At 51.2% G+C, this 21367-nt stretch overlaps 1 protein-coding gene across 1 annotated transcript in view; it reads left to right on the top strand.

The window, feature by feature from the left end:
- ZC3H7B (zinc finger CCCH-type containing 7B) overlaps positions 1-21361 on the top strand; it is an 85674-nt gene extending 64313 nt beyond the window's left edge. Inside the window, exons 16-23 of the mRNA XM_027871026.1 lie at positions 3610-3791; positions 6580-6665; positions 11593-11726; positions 12605-12710; positions 15204-15312; positions 16367-16500; positions 18153-18316; positions 20534-21361. Of these exons, the coding sequence (XP_027726827.1) occupies positions 3610-3791; positions 6580-6665; positions 11593-11726; positions 12605-12710; positions 15204-15312; positions 16367-16500; positions 18153-18316; positions 20534-20726 (1108 nt within the window). The 3' untranslated portion in view covers positions 20727-21361. The remainder of the gene's footprint in view (positions 1-3609; positions 3792-6579; positions 6666-11592; positions 11727-12604; positions 12711-15203; positions 15313-16366; positions 16501-18152; positions 18317-20533) is intronic.
- Positions 21362-21367: the final 6 nt, after the last annotated feature.

Raw genomic sequence — 21367 nt, 5'->3', positions numbered from 1 at the left:
CTGCCAAAGATGCTTGCTTGAACCAAGCCACTGGAGAGGCAGCTCGAGGTCAGACGCTTTGGTTCAACTGCCGAAAGCAGCAATTTTTCCCCCCGCAATCATCCATAGAATACTAAATGTCAATGAAGAATGGCAGAGAAATGACTCATGACAGTACCAGGAGGATTTCTATCAGAAACCCATTGAAAAAGAGAAGAACGATAGAACGGTTAACAATAGTTGTGGTTAATTGTTCTGTTGTTTCTGACTCTTCGTGACCTCATTTAGGTTTTTTGTTTTCTGTTTTGTTTTGTTTTTTTGGCAAAGTGGTTTGCCTTTTGTTCTTCAGCTCATTTTACAGATGAGGAAACTGAGGCAAACAGGGTGAAGTGACTTAGCCAGGGTCACACAGCTAGTAAGTGTCTGAGGGGGGATTTGAACTCAGGAAGGTGAGTCTTCCTGCCTCCCGACCCAGCACTCTACGCACTGCGCCATGTAGCTGCCCTATAACAATAGTACTAATGATAATAACTGGAACTTTGATAGTTCTTTAAAGTTTGCAAAACCTTACCATAGTTTGAAGTTTTAATAATCCATACTGGCAACCTCCATATGTGACCTTGGGCCAGTCATGTCTCCCCTTTAGCCTTTGATTTCTTCATTTGTAAGCTTTAATAGCTTAAAACTACATGAAGACTTTGGGGACACTTGGTATTATCTCCTTTGGGCCTGTGAGTTGGTGCTACAGCTGTTATTGTCCCCATGTTTGAGATGAAGAAGTTGAGGCTAAAAGGCTCAGTGTTATGCTGCTGGTGTTGGAGGTGGGGTGTGAAACCAGATCTGTCCTGTAGGAGGCAGTGTGGTATATAGGAAGACAGAGCCCTGGATATAGCAAGCCCTGGTTCTGTTGCTTACTACCTGCATGAGCGATCAAAATTTACATTCCTTTGGGCAGAGCACCTGCAGGAGTGAGGCTGGTGGCTTTGCACAGTCCTCCGGCATCACCCTCCCCGTGCCATGGTCGTCTTTGAGAACAAAGGACAAACACCAGCCGCCTGCAGGAGCTAAGGCAAATCAATTGTCCGAGCCTCAGTTTCCTCCTCTGTCAAATATGTGGGTTGGATTAGATGAGCCCCAGAGTCTCTTTTAGCTCCAACTCTATGACCCTCCCACCACTCTCCTCCCTCTCCTATGCTGCCTCTCACTGAGATAACAGTTCCGTCACTGTCTTTTAGCCATCTGGCCCTTTAAGCTTTCCCAAGCAATTCGGAAGGTTACCCTCAAGTGGTCCTCCCAGCCCCCCAAGGAGGGAGGTGATGTGGTACTTATGCTTCCTCTCTAACAGATAGGGAAACTGAGGCCTAGAAAGGAGAAGTGGTTTGCCCAATGTTGTACACACATGGGAGTCACTAGTCCAGACTAAAAGTTCAATTCCCAACACTGGGGTTTTTTGCCCTTGACTGGGACTGTGTCAAGCTTCTTGCTGTCTGTGTCTGCCAGTCAGTAGGCCCTTCCTGGCTCCCCTTTCTCAAATGGTCTGGGACAGCAGAACTGGTGATGGGTCAGATCAGCACCTCTCCAAGTATAGTCTGGGAACCCTTGGGGAATCCCTGAGACCTTTTCAGGAGGACCACAAGGTCATTTTCATAATACTCCTGAGGTTTAAGTTTCTGATATGTAAAGATCTATAGCTATAACCCACCTAACCAAAGCTCTTTGGGGGAGGGGTCCTGAGACCAAAAGATTGAACCAGTGGGCTCAGCAAGGGCTTTCCCTGAAGGAAACCTATAAGGCAAGGAGCCCCAGGGACATTTTGCCCTGGTGGCTTTCTGCCTTTTATTCTAAAACCAGACCAGATCCCTTGGGTCATCTGCGGGTTTGGATCACCTGTGCCCAGTTCCTCCTTTCTACTCCCACATTTGTCTGGGTAGTTGAGAGGTCAACCCATTATAACATTTTGACAATGATGCATCTGTGATAGAGAAGGGAAAGAGAATTGGCCCTAGAGGTAAGGGAGACTCCCTGGGCTCCTATCTCATCTCTAAACCTTACTAGCTGGATGACCTTAGACGAGTCACTTAGCCTGTCTGAGTCTCAGTTTCCTCCTCTGTTGAGTGAAGGGGTTGGACTGGGTGACTTGGAAAGTTCCTTCTGGTTCTAGACCCAGGATGTGAGTAATCTTTCCATCAGGGGAGCTTCTTCTAAATCCTGAGGGTCCCCACCCAACTTGCTTCTTCCTTTTCTATAGATCTTCAAAGTCAGCGTTGGAAGAGAGGGCTCAGCTCGTGACTCAGGGTTCTTTACCAGCTCACATTTTATGACGCTTGGAAGCTTATGAAGTGGTGAGACTAAGGGTTATTGTTACCATAGAGTCTCAGAGACACTAAGTAACTGGCCCAGGACCACACAGCTACTAAGTATCTGAGCTGGGACTGGAACCCAGATCTCCTCATTCCATGGGCAGCATTCGTTCTGCTGACCTCCATGCCGGCCTGTGTGATCATTCCCAGTTCTACCATGCTTGAAGGTTCAAAAAATGCTCTCCCCAAAATAGCCCGCTGAGGTATGTAGAGTGAGGATGATGAGACCCATTTTAGAGATGAGGAAGCTGAGCCTCAGAGAGGAAAAGTCACTTGCCCAAGGCCATATCCTAAGTATCAGGATGAGGATGCCAAACATGGAACTTTAGACTTCTACTCTAGATTCCCTTGGTGTTGCCATGGATATCGTGCCCTTGGGGCAGCTGCCATTCCACAGGGGACGGGCTGGGACTCTTGGTGGTAGGCTCAGCAGCAATAACAAAACTGTCAACAAAAGTGTGGTTCTATCAGAGGCGGAGCAGCCAAACAAATTGTGGGGTGTGAATGCAATGGATGTAGTTTCCATAAGAAATGACAGATATGAGGAATGCAGGTGGACTTGGGGAGATTTGGAGTCTGACCACCTGGGTGCAAATTCTAGTTCTTCCACTTTCTTCCAACTTGTGTATGACCTTTAGCAAGCTGCTGCTTCACCTGTCCGGTCCTCAGTCTCCTCATCTGTGAAATGGGGCATTGATCCAGACCAGAGCTGCTCCCCACAGTCTGCCCATACAACACCAAGTACTCCAAACCAGGTTAAAACGTAATTAGGAAGTGTTTAACAAAATAAATAAAAACACAGTAAGACATAGACAATGTTAATTTGTGGTTTTCTAAGTCAATATTCAGTGGCAGGGATCTGCTTCTATTTGAGTTTGACACCACTGGGCTCGAGGACTTCTAAGCTCCGTTCCAGCCCTAAATCTGTGATTCTATACCTAGTATGACCTGATGCAGAATCCTAGTAAATAGGACAACAAAAGTGTAGACAATGGCTAGAATCGGGACTGGAAATGGCGCTAAAAGACAGCTGAATTCGATATCAAATGCCATGAGCAGTCTTGGTCCTATGGAACAAGTGAGGAAACACACCTCCCTTGTCTTAGCGGAGAGGTGGGGGGTAGCAGGTGCCCAGTGTGGCATACACCATCAGACATCGTCATCATTTCAGCCTGTTTTGCTTCACTCTTTTTCTTGGTTACGTTGGAGGAATGTCTGAGCCGAAAAAACCAAAGGTGCCAAGCTCACTTTGCCTTCCTCCTCCTGCCAGGTGTCTGGTCCACATTGTGCGCTCCACTGCCCTGAAATACTCGAAGATCCGCCAGTTCCAAGAGCACTTCCAGTTCGATGTGTGCCGCCACGAGGTACGCTATGGCTGTCTCCGAGAGGACAGTTGCCACTTTGCCCACAGCTTCATCGAACTCAAGGTCTGGCTGCTGCAGCAATACTCAGGTGAGGAGGGGAAGGAGAAGGCAGGTGAGGTGAGAGGGGGAGGAGACCCCTTGGGAGCTGCTCCTCTTTTCCACACTAGACAGTTTCTCCCTTACTCTGTGCCCAGGCAAGACCAGCCCACAGCTGACACCCCTTCCCGCCCATCCATTAATCAAAATCTGCCTCTGGGCACCTTGTAACTGATCATAATAACTCTCATTTCTCTAGTACCTTAAGGTTTGTAAAGTGTTTTCCTTTCAGCATCCCCATATGGTATTTGAACAATTATTCCCATTTTACAAATCCAGAAACTGAATCTGAGGGAGGGAAAGCCATTTGCCCAGGAGTCCCACAACTACTAAGTATCAGTTGTTTTGTCATTTTTAGTCTGACTCTTCATGACCCAATTTGGAGTTTTCTTGGCAAAGATACTGGGGTGGTTTACCATGTTCTTCTCTAGCTAACGGATGGGGAAACTGAGGCAAACAGGGTCAAGTGACTTGCCCAGGGTCACACAGCTAGTAAGTGTCTGAGACTGGATTTGAATTCAGGTCTTCCTGACTCCAGGCCTGGTACTCTATCCACTGTGCCACCTAGCTATCAGTTAGGTTTAAGACGCTGGTACTACAGAGAACCTCTGAAAAGAGGAGAACGATAATAATAATAATAGAGTTCCTGCCCTCAAGGAGCTTACAATTTAAAAAAAAAATTAGCTTATTTTGCATTTGTACAGAATTGCACCATTTCCAAAGCATTCTCATGAGTGGAAATTATGGGGCACTATTATTCATTCATCCCATTAAACATTTCTTAAGTGACTCCTCCGTGTGAGGCCCAATATGATGGAGCTGCCAATGAAGAACCACCGGAGGTCTTCCTCTGCCTTTCCAAAGTGCCGTGGTCATGTCAACGTGGGCCATCTCTCCAACACTGGAGACCCAAGTCCTTCCCTGCCTAGAAGACAAATTCAAGAGTCTGAAAGTTCAACCCCTAGCAATCTGCCTCCTTATGTCAGACATCTCTGTCCTTGGATGGGACCTCACATAACTAACCCATGGATCAGCACAAGGTCTGTGCTGAACAGGACTTTTTAGAATTTGGGCCCCATTGGCAAAGGCTTCAAGAGCCCAGAGACACCTCTGTACATCATAAGCCTCAGGGGCGGTGGTTGTGGGACTTTGAATGAATCTGCTCCCCTCCCCCTGCCTCAGTTTCCCAATATGTAAAATGAGAAGGGTTGGAGTAGATGACCTCTAAGGTCTCTTCCAGCTTTAGGGCTGAGATCCTATGTCTTTAGGCTCTCTAAGGAGTTCTGGAGCTAAATTTGGAATCAGCAAGACCCAGGTTCATACCTTACCTCTGACTCTCAATCACTGTGTCAGCCTAGGATGAGTCATTTAACCTCCAGCATCTACATCAGATGCCTCTACAAAGCCTCAGACAGGTTGCAATCCTACTCCCCCTCCCAGTAGCTAGTGCCCACCCCATCCCCCCGAATTACTTTGTATTTACTTTTTGTATATGTTGTATCTACCTATCCATGTGACTGTTCTCCCTTCCCCTCCCCCAGAACACAAGCTTCCTGAGGGCAGAAATGGTCCTGTTTTCTTCTGTGTATACCCAGTACCCAGGACAGTGCCTGGAAGATTGCAAGAGGTTAATAACTGATTGATTAATAATTGATTGATGCTGTTTTCCAGAGACAGATGGTTCAGTAGAGTGTTGGCCCTGGAGCCTGCAGACATGAGTTCAAATATAGCTTCAGACACTTAATAACTGTTTGACCCTGGGCAAGTCACTTAAATGCTGCCTGCCTCAGTTTCCCCAACCATAAAATGCAAATATTGGGGCTAGCTAGGTGGCAGAGTAGATAGAGCACAGGCCGTGGAGTAAGGAGGACCTGAGTTCAAATGCAGCCTCAGACACAACACTTACTAGCTGTGTGACCCTGGGCAAGTCACTTAACCCCAATTGCCTCATCCCCCCCCCAAAAAAGGAGAAAAGGATGATGATGATGATGATGATGATGATGATGATGATAATACATAATAACATCTTCCTCTCAGGTTTGTTGTTAGGGTAAAATGAGATATTATTTGTAAAGTGCAAACCCCAAAAGGCCAAGGAAGTTATTATTGTTAATAGAATTTAAGCTCTGTGAGGGGAGGGCTATTTCACTTCTGTCTTTGTATCGCAAGTACTCAGCACAGAGCTTGGCACACAGCAGGAGCTTAGTAAATGTTAGCTGAATGAATCAAGAGCAATCACCTAGTCTAACCCCCTCCTTTTACAGATGAGGAAACTGAGGCCCGGGAGGGGTAGGTGGTCCTCCAGGTTACACGGCTAATTAATGCCAAAGTCAGGGTTCTAAATCCAGAATTCTTCTCACTGTACTGCCTGAGGTAATCATGATTTTTTCTGTCACTCAATCAACAAACAGTTATTAAGCACCAACTGTGTACCAAGCATACTACTACCTACATCACAGGACTCTTCAAAGAGCTTGTTGAACCTTGAAGCATCATGGAAATGGGATTGTCAATCCAAGCCCCTCAGTGAACAGATGAGGAAACAGAGCCTGATGGGAGGGCAGTGACTTGCCCTGGGTCACACAGGGAGTGAGGAGCAGAATTAGTATTCAAAGCCACATCTTCCAGCTCCTCTGCTCCATGCTTGCCGCCCCTGCCGGCTCCCTCATCCCTACTCTGCACGGGGAGCAGCCCCAGCCCCAGCCCAGTGCGCCACACGGGGCCCCCGGCCCCATGAAGCCCATTACTCATCCTCAAGTTTGTTTGCTTTCCCTCCCCAGGTATGACCCACGAGGACATCGTCCAAGAGTCCAAGAAGTGCTGGCAGCAGATGGAAGCCCACGCAGGCAAAGCCGCCAACAGTTTGGTGAGGAGCCAGCCGAGGGCAAGGGGAGGGCGACGGCAACGTGACTTGGGCCACGTGGCAGTGCAGTGGAGAGAGCCCGGAGCAGGAGTCCAAAGACCCACATTCTGGCCTGGCCTCTGCTGCTGGCTGCCCATGGGACCTTGGACAAGTCACTCAGCCATTCTGAAAGTCTTTAAAATGAGGAGGTTGGATCAGGTGTCTCTTAGGTCCTCCTCCTTCTAAATCCTAAAATCCTCTCGGCCGCAGGGATGCCTTGGTTTGGATGTGTGGGTGTGGGGGGGGTACACGCACACATGAACATGGAGTGGAAGGAATCACTCCAGAATACCCAGGACCATGGGCTCCCACAGCTAGAAGAGACCTCAGAGACCAGCTAGTTCAACCCCCTGCATTTGACAGAGGAGGAAACTGAGGCACAAGGAAATTAAATGACTTGTTCAAAGTCACAAGAAATATCGAAGGGGAGATGTGAACCCAGGACTTGCCACTGTATTGCACTGCCCCCTGCTGGCCTTAGAGAAGGTGACCGGCTGTGTTCCTCAAAGCTGGATCCTGACGCCCTATCTCCATCCATTCAGCCTGTCTACGCACAAGCATTCACTAGGTGCTGGGAGAGGTGCTGAAAAGTGTGGGGAAACGTTCCTACCCTCAAAGCTGTCACTTCTTCATCCAGTATCTATGAGTGTCTACAGAGCACAGGTCACTCACTGCCTCCCATTTGTATGATGCTGCAGAGACAGAGCACAAATGATTAGCCCCATTTTACAGAGGCAGAAACTGATACTCCTCAAGGGGCTGAGACTTGTCCAAGGTCACTTGGCTAATAAGTGCTTTTATGGTCAGAATGAGGACCAGAAGCAGGACTGAACCCCTCTTCTATATGATGAGGGAGTCAGACTAGGCAAATAATAATAATTATTATTATTACTATTATCTATTAATATTATTATCACATCATCATTCCCAAGTCATTTTAAGGTTTGGAAAGTGTTTTCCTTGTAACAATCAATGGACAAACATTTAGTGAGTGCCTACTTTGTGCCAGGCACACTGTACAAACCTCTGGAAATACCAAGTCTGAAGTGAATCTGTCCCTGCCCGCAAGGAGCTTCCATACTATTGGGAAGACAATATCTATATGTACACAGAGATTTTGTGCATGCGTGCATATGTGGGTGTGTGTATATATACACATACATATATAAATCATTTACCTTCTCTGAGTCTCAGTTTCCCAATTTGAAAAATGGGAGCATTTATTTGTCTGACTTCATAGGGCTATTTTACATGTGTATATTATTTTATATAATATAAATACATATTGCTATATATTTTATAATCTAATATAAACATCATCTATGAGCAAAATGACCCTATGAAGTCAGAAGAATAAATGTCCCCATTTTTCAAATTGAGAAACTGAGGCTCAGAGGAGATAATGACTTACCTCAGGTCACAGCTAGTTGGGACTCAAATTCAGGGCTTCTGAGGTTAGCCCAAGGTCTCTTTCTATTCTCCTTCCTACCATCTCCTCCCCCCCCTTACCCCCCTCCTCAACTCTCTCATTCAAATTAATTATGTGCCTATGAAGGACCTACTATATACCAGGCTCCAGGCTGGTCACTGAGTCCCAAAGACAAAAAAGAAACAGTCCTGCCTTCAGGAAGCTTACATTTCTCTTTTGTAGAGACAGTGTGGCCTAGTGGAAAGAGAGGCAGCAGCCATGGGACCCACGTTCAGGTCTCCCATTTCTGTGACCTTGGGTAATCCCTGAACCTCTCTGGGCTTCTGTGTCCTCAAAGTACCCCAGGGTACTACATCAGGTTGGCCTAAGGGCACAGCTGAGGTTAGAACCCAGGGACAACAGCCTGGGGTGGTATATTTACAGTCAGCAGCCCTGGATTCCAATCTCATGATTACTAGCTATGTGACCCCCTGGACCAGCTGCTTAACTTTTCCAAGCCTCAGTTTCACCATCTATGAAATGGAGATACCTGTCACGTTCCCTCTTTTCATAGTTGTTGGGGGAAAAGTGCTCAAGAAATGCAGGTCCTTTCGATCGTGGCCAACCTCCTACTACACACGAGGCCCCAAAGCCTCTAGGTCACCAGCGGCTGAGGCAGGATTGGGCACTTCTGACTCTAAGTCCCATACGCTTTGGATTCTATGCCCACCAGCCTGCCTCAGATGCTAACCAGCTCTGCTGGCAAGTCGAGGAGTCTCAGTTTCCTCATCTGTTAAATGGGGATAATAATAGTCTCTACCTCACAAAGCTAGTGTGGGGATAAAATGAGATAATGTGGCAGGGTTGGCCAAAGCCAGCCTTGAAGTGCCAGGGAAATGTTCACTCTTTCTCTCAGTCTCCTCTCCGGGCCTTGGTGTGTTCTGCTAAGCCAAGAAGTCGGACTAGACATTCTCCAAAGGTCCTCCCAGCTCTCCTGCTCATTCCCCGCCACTGCTCGCCTCTCTCAACCCTTTCCTCATTTCCTCCATGCCTTCTGAGGCTGAAGCGCTGCTGCCTCATCCGGGTCACTTAGGGCATTGGGGAAACTGAGTCACTCTGGCCTCCTCTGTTTCCCGTGAAGGAGAGTTGAGAACGGAAGTCCTGGATCCAGAGCCCTCGAGAATAATGGTCCCAGTACAGAGCTGGGGGAGGGGATGCTCAGGGGGAGGGCTGAAAGAGAAAGCAAGTGGGGAGCATTTGGTCCCACTAAATCTAGCCTACTGATGGTTGTCAGAGGAAAGATTTCTCTCTTCCTACCCACCTTTTGTCCCTCTCGGCATTTCTTTCCTCCATTTGCTCACTTCCTTTTTCTCCATCCCCTCCCACTTCTATCCCTCTCTCTCTCCTCTTCCTCTCCCAGGGTCTCCCCCTCTCCCTCCTTCCTAGTGTTTCCCTCTCTTCTGTCTATGCCTCCCTCTCTCTTGTCTCTCCTCTCCCTCTCCTCCTCCTTTCACACCCCTCCTTCCCCTCTCCCCCCTCTCTCCTCTCTCCCCCTCCTCCTCTTCTCACCCCCCTCCCTTCTTTCTCCCCCTCCCTCTGTCCTCTCCTCCTCCCTCCCTTCTCTCTCCTCTCCTCTCTTCTCCTCTCCCCTCTTGTCTCCTCCCTCCTCTCTGTCTCCTCTCTCCCTAACCCTCCCCTCCCCCTCCTCTCCTGCCCCCTCCCTCTCTCCTCTCCTCCTCCCTCCCTCTCCTCGCTGTCTCTCCCTCTCTCCCCCTCCTCCTCTCTTTCCCTGGTATGTTGTTTATTTTTGTTCTTGGCCCTGAGCCCAGCTTCGAGTAACAGGAGGGCCCCAACCCTCCCAGCACTGTAATCTAAAGCTGCTTTTCTGAGAGAACATTGAGTTCCTCCCGCCTCGCCTGTTCCCTGCCCCCCCCCCCCATTCCTTCCCACAGGCACTTGGGTCACCTGAGGACAAGGTGGAGGCCAGTCTCTTGGGGATTTCAAGCTGGGAGCTCAGGGTTCTAGGAGAACAGGGGGTCCCCAATCCCTTTATCTGTCCCAGAGAGAGTCCCAGTGCCCCCCCTTGCCCCCCCCCAGATTTTGCACATTATCTCCCCTCCTCTTGGTATGAGGCCCCCATGCCCCGCCTGGTTGTCACTGGAACAAGGAGGGGTAGGAACAGGCAGGGAATGGGGGGAAGGGGGGAAGCGGTTTCCTCCTTCCAGGACAGAGTGTTCAGTCTGGCTGCTGCTGTTTGAGGGGGAGGGAAAGTCATGCGACCTCAGCTGGAAGGGACCTTTGAGATCCCCTAGTCTACCCCACCTTTTCTTTTGAATGGAGGAAATGGAGGCCCAAAGAGGGGCGGGGCCTTGCCTGAGGACGCATAGGGAGCAAGCGGTGCCTGTCGGGAAGTGCCTTTGCACCTCGCTGACGGGCTGTCAGCAGTAATGGCCGAGGGGGCCAGGACCGGGTGCCGCGGTCCGTTATACACCCCGACGCCTCAAAGTCTCTTTCGTTGTTGTGGAGAAGGCTCTCCCAAGATGGGAAGAATCGGGACCTTGCATTTGGAACTCCAAGACCATCTAGTCCCACCCCCCATTTTATGAATGGGGAAACTGAGGCCAGAGAGGTCATGGGGTCATAGAGCCGGGAAGGTCCTCTGGATCCCCTCATTTTACAGAAGGGGAAACTGATGCCCCAGGAGGGGAAGGGACTTGCCCAAGGGTATAGAAGTAGAAAGCGGCAGGGCTGAGATTCCACCTCAGTCACACAGCTAGCTAGAAAGTGCCAGGTAGGATTTGAACCTGGGTCTGACTGATTCCCAAGTCCTCCACACTAGGGTAACTAATAGTAACTCGCCTTTGTGTGCTGCTTTAGGGCTGCAGAGGATACGGGCACCCACGCTACCTGCCTCACAGGGTTGCTGTGAGACCCAAACAGATAATGGATGGGGTTTCATCAGTGTAGGGGAGTCCTGGTGTGGAAACTCCCTCCACAGCCCCTCCTTGCTGATTAAGAATCTTAGAGAACTGTCTGTGGGTGATGAGAAGAGGCTCCCCATCCTAGGAAATTCAGAGGCCAGCAAGCCCAACCCCCTCATTTTACAGAGTGGGCCATTGAGCCTGGGGAGGTAACAAGACCTGCCCAACGTCACTTAGGCAACAAGCATCAGAGGCAGGATTGGATCTCAAGTCCTTTGACTCCAGAACCAATGTCCTTTTCTACTCACTCACATAGCCAGGAGGTATCAGACATATCCACCATGCCAAGCTGCCTCTCTGTAAATGGAACCTATAAAATCTTTCCTTTTACTGGTGGGCAGAGTAAGGTTCAGAGAGGTTGTGACTTCCCTTGAGGTCACACAGTTAAGAGGCAGGATTAGAACTCGGGTCTCTCCTGACCCCAGGGCCCTGACTCTTCCCATTCTTCCAACCTTCGGAGTTTCCTTCCAAGCCTGAACCTGTCCCTCTCGCCCCACGGTAGGCCAGCTCTCGGATGCCCCCACCCAGCACCTTTGACCTGCAAATGAAGTTCGTGTGTGGCCAGTGTTGGAGGAATGGGCAAGTGGTGGAGCCCGACAAGGACCTCAAATACTGCAGCGCCAAAGCCCGACACTGGTAAGAAAGGAGCAGGGCGGTGGTGGCTGGTGGGATGGGGGGGCCGGCGGGGAGGGAGGCTGGGCTTGCCTTCACATCACAGGCTTAGAAAAGCAGAGAATCACAGGATGAGAGTTGGAAGGAACTTCTGACTCCAGGGCTAGTCCAACCACCTCATTTTACAGATGAGGAAATTGAGGCCTGGGGAGATTAGAGGACTTGCCCAAAGTCACGTGGGTGGTTGCACAGATTTCGAGTGGGAAGATACCATTGAGTCTAATCCCTCATTTTGCAGATGAAGAAACTGAGACCCAGAGAGTTGAGGTGACTTGCTCAGGGTCACGCAATTCCCAAGTGTCTGTGGTGGGATCTGAACTCCCATTCCAGCACATTAGACTCCATTGCCTCTTTCAGGGTTCTTGCAAAGTTCCAAAGTGCTTTTTCATCCGTTCTCTCATCTGAGCAATGGTGGGGAGACCAGGCAGAGGTCTTTATCATTATGTTACAGATGAGGAAACTGAGGCACAGAAAAACGAAATAGACAATCTGTGATCCCACATCTAATTAGCATCAAGCCCAGGGCACTTGCCTCCAAGCCAAGGCCTGTCTGCTTCAGGCACAAAGCCCTGCCTTCAAGGGGCTTCCAGGCTATGCTGCATTTTTTGAGACTGGGTAGAGGACCCACAGATCACAGAATGGAAGGGTTGAGCTGAAGGGTAACAAGTCGCCTTGCCTGATATACAGGGCGGTGGGAGGAGGAGGGCCCAGCTGGGACCCCCAAGAGAAGCAGCAGCTTTCCCCATGCCTGGCCAGAAGTGGGTGCCAGAAGTGGGAGGATCCGCCGGAGCTGGGGCCATTTGCTCCCTTCCCCGACCCATACCCCGCACTCTGCCCTCCAGCTGGACCAAGGAGCGTCGCGTCCTGCTGGTGATGTCCAAGGTCAAGAGGAAGTGGGTGTCTGTCCGTCCGCTCCCCTCCATCCGCAGCTTTCCTCAGCAGTATGATGTGAGTAGACGGGAGGGACAGGGTGGCACGGGGGCATGCATGGGGTGGGGCGTGTTCAGAGCAGGCCGGCCCGGGGCTCTGGTCCGTGCCTCTGGAAGGCAGAATAACGGCTCCAGTTAACCCTGAGGAGAAGGGCAAGGGCAAGGGGTGTTGTCCCACTTTGTAGCTCAGGAAACTGAGGCACCAGAAGGAAGAGGGACTTAGGGCTTATGGACAGTTGCACAACTAGCATCAGAGCCAGGCTGTGAGCCTAAACGTTGCCCCCTAGGCAATGGGAAGAGACCTGTGCTTTTCTCAGAAAGGCCGGCCCTGGCTGGGATTAGGAATGGCCAGCCTATTCTGGGGTGCGCAGGCTTGGGAGCATGGGGTCGTTGAGCGAGAGCTGAAAGAGACCCGAGGGGCCGTCTAAGCCCAAGCCCCCTATTTTACAAATGAGGAAACTGAGGCCCAGAGAGGTTAAGTCACTTAGGATTACAGATTTGGAGAAAGAAGGAATCTCGGAGACCATTCTAGTCTAGTCCTCATTTCACGGAGGCAGCTGAGGCCCAGAGAGGTCAAGTGACTTACAGTTCAGTAGTTTACAGATTAGAGCTGGAATCTAGTTCGAGGCTGTCATTTTACACATGAGCAGACCAAGGCCTTGGGAGAGGAAGTGACTGGCCCAAGGTCACACATGCAGCCGGTATCAGGGGTGGGATCTGAACTCTGGCCCTCTGACCCTAGAGCTCACGTTCCAGTACCGGCCCCGCTTTGGGCAGGTTGGTCTCTCCCCTAGCACCGCCTCTCCAAATCCTCCTCCTTCCTCCAGATTCTGACTTGGCTTACCCCTTCCGGGACGTCTTTCCGGACTTTTCCAGCTTGCCTTTCTGCCTTCCCCTTCTCACGCTCTTCATTTCAGCTACTGTTGCTCACCGTTTCCCCATTTCCCCATTTCCCACCTCCAGGTCTTTGCCCAAACCTGCCTGCAGTGCACTCCCTCATTTCTACTTCACAGCATTGCTAGCTCCCTTAGCACATGTGCAGTCTCCCCAACTTCTCATGCCCCCCCCAATTACTTTGTGTGTGGCTTTTGTTTCAATTTTCTATATCTCCCCAAAAAGAGTGCAAGCTGTTTCTTTTTGGGTTTTGTGTCCCGAGTGCCTAGCACAGTGCTGGGCACAAAGTAGAAATGTAATAGCCACTGGTTAAATTGCACTGTGTGACTTTACGCAGGTCACCTGGCCTGTCTCTGCTTGTGCTTCTCTCCTCTGTCACATGAGAAGACTGGAGGTTAGGACCTCTCAGTTCCCTTCCAGCTCCGAGGTCTGTGGCCCCTTCCCTCCTCTGAACTCCCTCATCTGGACCATCCCCTGGACACTTGGTACATATGGCCTGGTGTTGCTTTTCTTCTGCTGAAGCCTTTGTCCTGTGCCTCACTGAGGCATGAGAGTATAGCTCTGAGTTGAGTGTAAGCTCTGGCAGGTTCTATATGGGGATGGGCCCCATGATGGACCGAGTGGTTGTCATTCAAGCTCATCAGCCGTATATAGTGCAGGGGCTGGTGTGTCCTGGGTTCTCAGTAAAGTCAACAAATAATGATCCAGCCCCAGTGGGAGCCGGGGGGCCCAGGAGGTAGAGCCGCTTTGGGAGCCGGCAGACCTGCCTATATCACACCCCTCCAGGGCCTGGTGGCACTTCTAAGGCCCTGGGAAGCGCTTGGGGACTCATCTGTGTTGGGAAAGGGAAGTTACACACCGGGAGTTCTAGCAGCATCATAGAGCGAGTCCCAGAAGGGGGCAAATGGCAAAGCGCTGTGCTGTGAGGGCTGGGGATACTAAGGCAATCACAAGCCCTGGCTCGAAGGGGTTTCTGTTCTACTGGGGAGATCTAAGATGCCCTCAGAGAACGGAAAACAAACTGCGCAAAGTAGTTCCTAGAGGGAAAAAATGCTCAGAAGTAGGGAGATCAGGAAAGGCCTCATGTAGGAGGCTCCAGCTGAGCTGTGCCGTGGATTCTAAGAAAGAGAGGGCATTCCGGGCATGGGGGCCAGTGGAAGCAAAGGCACGGGGGTGGAACTTGGGTGCTGTGTACAGGGAAGAGCTGGGAGGCAGGTTTGATGGGAACAGAGAGTACGTGAGGGGAACACGATGGAATGAGACTGGAAAGGTGGGTGGGAGTCAGACTGTAGAAAGCTTTAGGTGCCAGGCTGCAGATTTGGGATTTTCTCCTGGAGGCGATAGGGAGCCATGGAAGATGGGGGGAGGGAGGGTATAGTCCAGCTTCGGAGACCTGACTTACACTGGGGAGACCACAGTGAGGAGGGAAGGCAGGAGCCCAGGGAAGAAGACCGGTACCACCAGAATCCAGCCTGCATTCCCCCCAGAGCAGGGCTTTGGTGCCTGCTGGGAGGACAGTGTGGACAGCACCTCCGTCACTGTGAGTGGGGGCTCAGTGAGTGGAGGGGGTGATGCTCAGGGCAGGGGTGACTCACGGGGCCTTCCCCTTGTGCCGCAGCTATGCATCCATGCCCAGAATGGCCGGAAGTGTCAGTACGTGGGGAACTGTTCCTTTGCCCACAGCCCAGAGGAGAGAGACATGTGGACTTTCATGAAAGAGAACAAGAGTGAGTGTGTCCGTGGTGACTTGGAGGGAGGGAAGGAAATGGGAGACCTCAACGTGTTGCCTAGAGCCAGGATCACCCCAAGGGAAACGGATACCTTTGAGGCAGAACTGACATTCCCCACAAGGATGTTGTTTCCAACCAATGTTTCCTAAAACAAAGGAAATTAATGGAACTCCTTGTTTGAGGCTCAGCTGTCCTGGATCTGAGCTGGAGGGAGCAGAGGATTTCCCTCCCAGCCTGGTTTTACCCATAGTTCTCATGGCCCGGGCTGTTGTCTGACTATGGTCCCTCCCTCTCTACTTGAAGAATTGGAAGTTACCAAGTTTTCCTTCCCTTTGGCTCCTACAGGACAGTCTCCAAGTATTCCAAGCCCTGGTGTGTGAAAGAGGGATTAGCTTTATTTTGCTTGGCCCCAGAGGGCAGAACCAGGCACCTAGGGGGGAAGCTATAGGAAGGCTAGGTTTGGCTTGGTGTCTGAAGGTGGAACGGGCAGTCTTGAGATAATGAGCTCCCCATCATTGGAGGCTTCCAACAAAGGGATGACAAGAAAGGGGATTCTGTCTCAGACGTGGGTTAGACTAGATGGTCCCGGTGAGTCAGCTTAGCCCTGCTGCCTGCAGTACTGTGGGGGAGATGGGGGGGAGGGGTGCCCATGATGGCGATGCTTGGGACAAGCTGGGTGGCATTCGGAACCTTCCCCCACAGGCCAGCTCCACCCTCAACAGTCCAGATGGCTGCTGGACTTGTCATCCCCAAGCTACATGCTGTGAGCAGTACCGGGTCAGACCGTGAGGGATGGGGACACCTTTTGGCTGGGGTCAAGCTGCCCGGGGGTCAGGGTCTTGCAGGAGGGCATTGATAGCTGGGCACTCCCCGACCAGGGCTGTATACCTGCCTTTTCTTGCGTCCACCAAAGCGATTGGGCAAGCCTTTGGCGGTGAGGGCACCCAGAGTGCTCACTGGGATGGCACTCCAGGGATTTATGGATGGAGGGAGGTGACTTCTAGCCCCACATCTCGCCTCTCCCTCTCTCTCCTACCCCTGCCTTTCCCAGTCCTAGACATGCAGCAGACCTATGACATGTGGCTGAAGAAACACAACCCTGGGAAGCCTGGGGAAGGCACACAGGTCGCCTCTCGGGAGGGAGAGAAGCAGATCCAGATGCCCACTGACTATGCGGACATCATGGTAATGACGCCTTCCCGGCCCCACTTTACAGCCTTTGTAGCCGTGGCTTACGTGGAGAGCTGGCATGTTTGACTTGTAGGTGACCCCAAGCCAGGAGGGGTCCAGAATGTGTTGGGTAACACAAGTAGAAGAATCCAGCAAGGCTAACTAGAATGGCAACAAAGATAAAGTCCTGTACCTTGGGTTTCCCAAGACAAGAAACAGAAGCCAGGTGTACAAATACAGAATAGGGGATACGGGACAAGAGAAAGACTTAACTTCTCAATAACATGGCAGCCCCCCAAGCCCCAATTCAGCGACAGAGCAATGGTCAGAGCAAGAAGCAGGATAGTCCCAATGCCCTCTGGCCCGGTCAGACCACTTCTGGATGCCACATCTGGATGGAAAGCTAGCCCCTATCCTCTGGATATGATGAGGAATGTCAAAGTCTTTCCTCATATGAAACAATAGAAGAAACTTACAGTGGTTAGACCGCAAAGAAAAGATTTAGGGCAGGGGAACACAGTGTGATCCCCACCTGCAAATAACCTGGCATTGGCTTTATCTTTCTTTCCGGGGGCAGAGCTAGTGGGGGACAGTTATAGGGAGTCTTTCTGAGAATAGAATTTCCTCAACATTAGAAATGTCCCACAATGGAATGGGCTGTCTTCTGAGGTGATGAGCTCCCCATCTCTGAAGAAATTCAAGCAGAAGCAGGATAGCTGTTAGGAGGAGGGCTGTTTTGTAGAGGAGATTCACTCCTTAGGCTTAATGTATTAGGGTTAGATTAGATGTCCCTGAGGGCCTTTCCAGCTCTTCGATTCTGCTCCTACCCCACTGCGCTCTCTCTCTTTTTAAAAAGGTTTCATTTTCTTGACTTTTCTTTTAAAAACACCATTGTTGTTCCTAATGAGTTCCCCCCCCCACATGAAAGTCCTTCCTTGTAACAAATAAGTATAGTTAAGAAAAACAAGTCAGCGCATTGGCCACATCCGAAAACATACGTCTCATTCCGCACTCGTGACCCACCACCCCTCGATCCCCTGAAGTCACAATTAGTTGTCGCCACATCCCAATTAATGCAAATAATGAATCCCTTGAAATGGTCTTCTCTATTCAGATTCACAGTATTCAGATTTCTAGTTCTGTCAAACATGGTCTTTGGTTCCATCCCAGTGGAAAGGAGCTGGACGAATCCCACGAACGGGACACTAGCCCTAATTTGACCTAGCTGAACTGCATTGGTCAGAGCTTCGAAGTCTTTTAATGGCGGTTTCCTTGTCACGCTTGTGGGTGTCGTAGTGGTGTCCCGCTCTCCTTTCCCCCTGCATCTCTTCCATCCCACTACCCATCGCTTTCTCCCACCAAGGCTCCTCTCCACGTAGTTGTTCTGGGTTGGCATGCAGCGGGACAGGTGCTCTTAGTGGCTGAGTGTGGGAGCTGGGGGCTGGGTGAAAGTGTTGGCAGCCTGAGGGCCGGGGTGGTTTGGGGGTGGGGGGCCGCACCTTTGTCACCTCTGGCGTGGGACCCTCGGGGTGGAGAGGGAGACCTTTCAGGAACTGGCTTGGAGAAGGCTAGGAGGAAAGCGGAGGGGGCCAGCCTGGGGAAGGAGAGCCGCAGAGATGGGAGTGCTCAGAAGGCTCGCCCAGCACCCTCCCCCCCGCTCCCCACAGATGGGATTCCACTGCTGGCTTTGTGGTAAAAACAGCAACAGTAGGAAGCAGTGGCAGCAGCACGTCCAGTCGGAGAAGCACAAAGAAAAGGTCTTCACATCAGATAGCGACTCCACCGGTTGGACCTTCCGCTTCCCCATGGGCGAGTTCCGGCTGTGTGAAAGGTGCCGCTCCCGGAGGGGGTCGGGGGTGGGGGGGGCTCCGAGCCGTTGGGGTCCTCAGGCTCCTAGCTGGCGGCGGATGCCAGGAGGTGGCTGGGGGCGAGGCAGGGCCCAGAGGACTCGCCTGAGGACAGCCGGCCCTGGCGACGGCATCCCACCTCTGGGGCACATCCTGCTATCGCTGTACACTTTGCAAAATACTTTTCTTCATCATCATTTTCTCCTGCTCTTCCTTTTCTTCTTCTCTTTCTGCCCCTCCTCCTCAACTTTTTTCCTCTTCCTCTCCTCCTTCACTGAGCACCTACTACGTGCCAGGCATCATGCAAGGCAGGGATAATAGGAGACAAAAACGGAACAATCCCTGCCCTCAGGGAGCTTCCATTCTCTAGAGGCAAGAACAAGTGCACTGTAACCCTGTGAGATAGGTAGGTGGTGCAAGTCTTACGGACTCCTCTCTGTTTAAAGTACTGTACAGGAAACTGAGGCTCAGAGAAATTCGGTGATTTGTGTGTGTGATCATGCAACTAGTAACTGTGTGACCTTGGCAAGTCACTGGCCTTCTCTGGGCCCTGGGTCCCTCATATCTGGAAAAGGAGAGGGCTGGACTCCGGGCCCTTCCAGGGCTAAATCCTACAGTCCTTTTAAGAGTAGGAGGGAGGACCCGAACCGAGGTCTCCTGACCTGAAGGCCAATGCCCTCTCTTCCATACAAGGGCAACTCTCTAGTCGATTCAACAAGCATCACAAACTCTTACTGTGTGCTAGGGTAGCTAGGTGGCGCAGTGGATAGAGCGCTGGGCCCGGAGTCAGGAAGACCTGAGTTCAAATCCAGCCTCCGACACTTACTAGCTGTGTGACCCTGGGCACATTTACCTCTCTTTGCCTCAGTTTCCTCATCTGTAAAATGAGCTGGAGAAGGAAATGGCAAACCACTGCAGTTTTCTTTGCCAAGAAAACCCCAAGTGGGGTCATGAAGAGTCGGACACAACTGAAATGACTGAACAACACAAGTGTGCTAGGCACTAGAGATACAAAGACAAGGAAACAGTTCCTGCCCTCAAGGAGCTTCCATTCCACTGGGCCATTCTGGCTCCCACCTCCACTGAAATCTCCTGCAGTGTGGCCTCATGGAGTAGAGGTGACCTTGGGCTCTTGAGGGCTATGGAAATGCTCAGTGCAGAGATGGTCATTGGCCACCGATTAATGATTTCTTTCAGCCACAACAACTCAAAAAAAGCCATCCCCAGAGGCACAGGGAGGCCAGGATCTATGTCAGAGCAGGGCGCAGCAGCACCTGCCGTCTCTTGAAGTGTGAAGTTCATGTTTACAAAACACTTTCCCTCCACCATCTTACCACACCCTCCCAACAACCCTGTGAGGTAGGCAGGGCAGGTGCGTTCCTCCCTATTTGACAGCTGGAGAAATTGAGACTCAGAGATGGCATGTGACTAGTCCAAGGTCACCCCACTAGTGAGTGTGCCAGCCACAAGTGGAGTCCAGCTCTCCTGCCACCTTATCCAATGCCCTTCTCCCTCTACAACTTTGCTGGAGCTCTCACCTCTGGGCCTGTTGAAGCTTTGGGGTAATGAGACGTCACAGCTGTTACTGCAGCCATGGAGCAATCCTGAAGGCCGGACAGCTGATCTGAGGAGTAGGAAGGCAGCGGCTGTGGCCAGGAAGACTCCCAAGAAGGGCACCAGCTTCTCTCTTTCTCTGAGGCAGCTGATAACGAGCCTGCAGAGGCATAATATGCCTGAACTTGGGGACTGGTGTTTCTGAACTGGTCCTCATGCCACAGCCAAGGGTACTGTCAGGAGAGAGAGCAAGAAAGATGTTAGGTAGGCGCAATGGGGCGTCCAGTTCCCTGGACTGCTTTCCTTGGGCGGCTCTTCCCAATGATATATTTGTCCCTGGGTACAGTCTCCCGCAGAAGATTCTGCTGCAAGCTTCTGGAGGTCTTAGGGTACAGCAGACTTTACCAAAGGTTGGTCGATAAGGCCTCAGTTTTCTCATCGGTGAATGGGAAGGGGGAGGGCTGAACCAAATGGCTTCTGAGGTGCCTTCTGGCTCCAGATTTATGAACCTTTGATCTCTGACGATTTCTGAGTCCTTCCTCAGTCTTGGGTGGGCTAATGCCGGAGGTTGAGCAGCCTGGGCAGTCCATGGGCCCCAGAGGGACAGCACTGAGTTTCTCATCTTCCCTGCTTCCACCCCCACGTAGGTTCCAGAAAAAAAAGGCTTGCCCAGATGGGGAGAAGTGCCGCTGTGCCCACGGGCCGGAGGAGTTGACTGAGTGGCTGGATCGGCGGGAGGTGCTGAAACAGAAGCTGGCCAAGGCTCGCAAGGACATGCTGCTCTGCCCGATGGATGACGACTTTGGCAAATACAACTTCCTCTTGCAGGACAACGTATAGGGGGCCCGGGGATGGGGCCCTGGGGGTGGCACTTAGGGAATGAGAAGGAAGATGGGAGGATGAGATGAGATTCCCCCCGCCTCCCTCTTCCCAGGGCTGGCTCTTCTGGCCTCCCCAGCAGCATCTTTGGGCCCCCTCTCTGTTAGCCATCCCTGCTACAGGGGCCAAAGGGCAAGACTTCCTTGGCTCTTTGGCTCCCTGTGACTGGCGTGGCTTTCTTCCTTGTTTTCAAATGGGTGTCAGAAAAGCCAGGCTGGGGAAAGCGGAGGGGATAGAGGAGGACTTGGGAAGTAGATATCTGGACAAACCTTTTGTCTCCCTGCATCTCTATAGTACACCCATGCACTTGGGGTCCCCCTTCATTCCCCTCTGTGTGGGGCAGGAGTACATCCACATCCACGTACATAATCAGAATAATAATAATGATAATAACCATAGCTCACATTTCTATAGTGTTTTCTCACAATGACCCGGGGAGGTAGATAGCTCAAGTATTATCACCCCCATCTTACAGATGGGGAAACTGACATTCAGAGAGGACAGAGTGGCTTGACCACAGTTACATGGCCAGTCAGTGTTTGGAGACAAGAGGGAACACACACACACACACACACACACACACACACACACACACACACACA

The sequence above is a fragment of the Vombatus ursinus genome, unplaced genomic scaffold (assembly GCF_900497805.2).
Source record: "Vombatus ursinus unplaced genomic scaffold, bare-nosed wombat genome assembly UNPS02003292.1, whole genome shotgun sequence".
Classification (NCBI taxonomy): domain Eukaryota; kingdom Metazoa; phylum Chordata; class Mammalia; order Diprotodontia; family Vombatidae; genus Vombatus; species Vombatus ursinus.
This window is presented reverse-complemented; position numbering and strand designations above follow the sequence as displayed.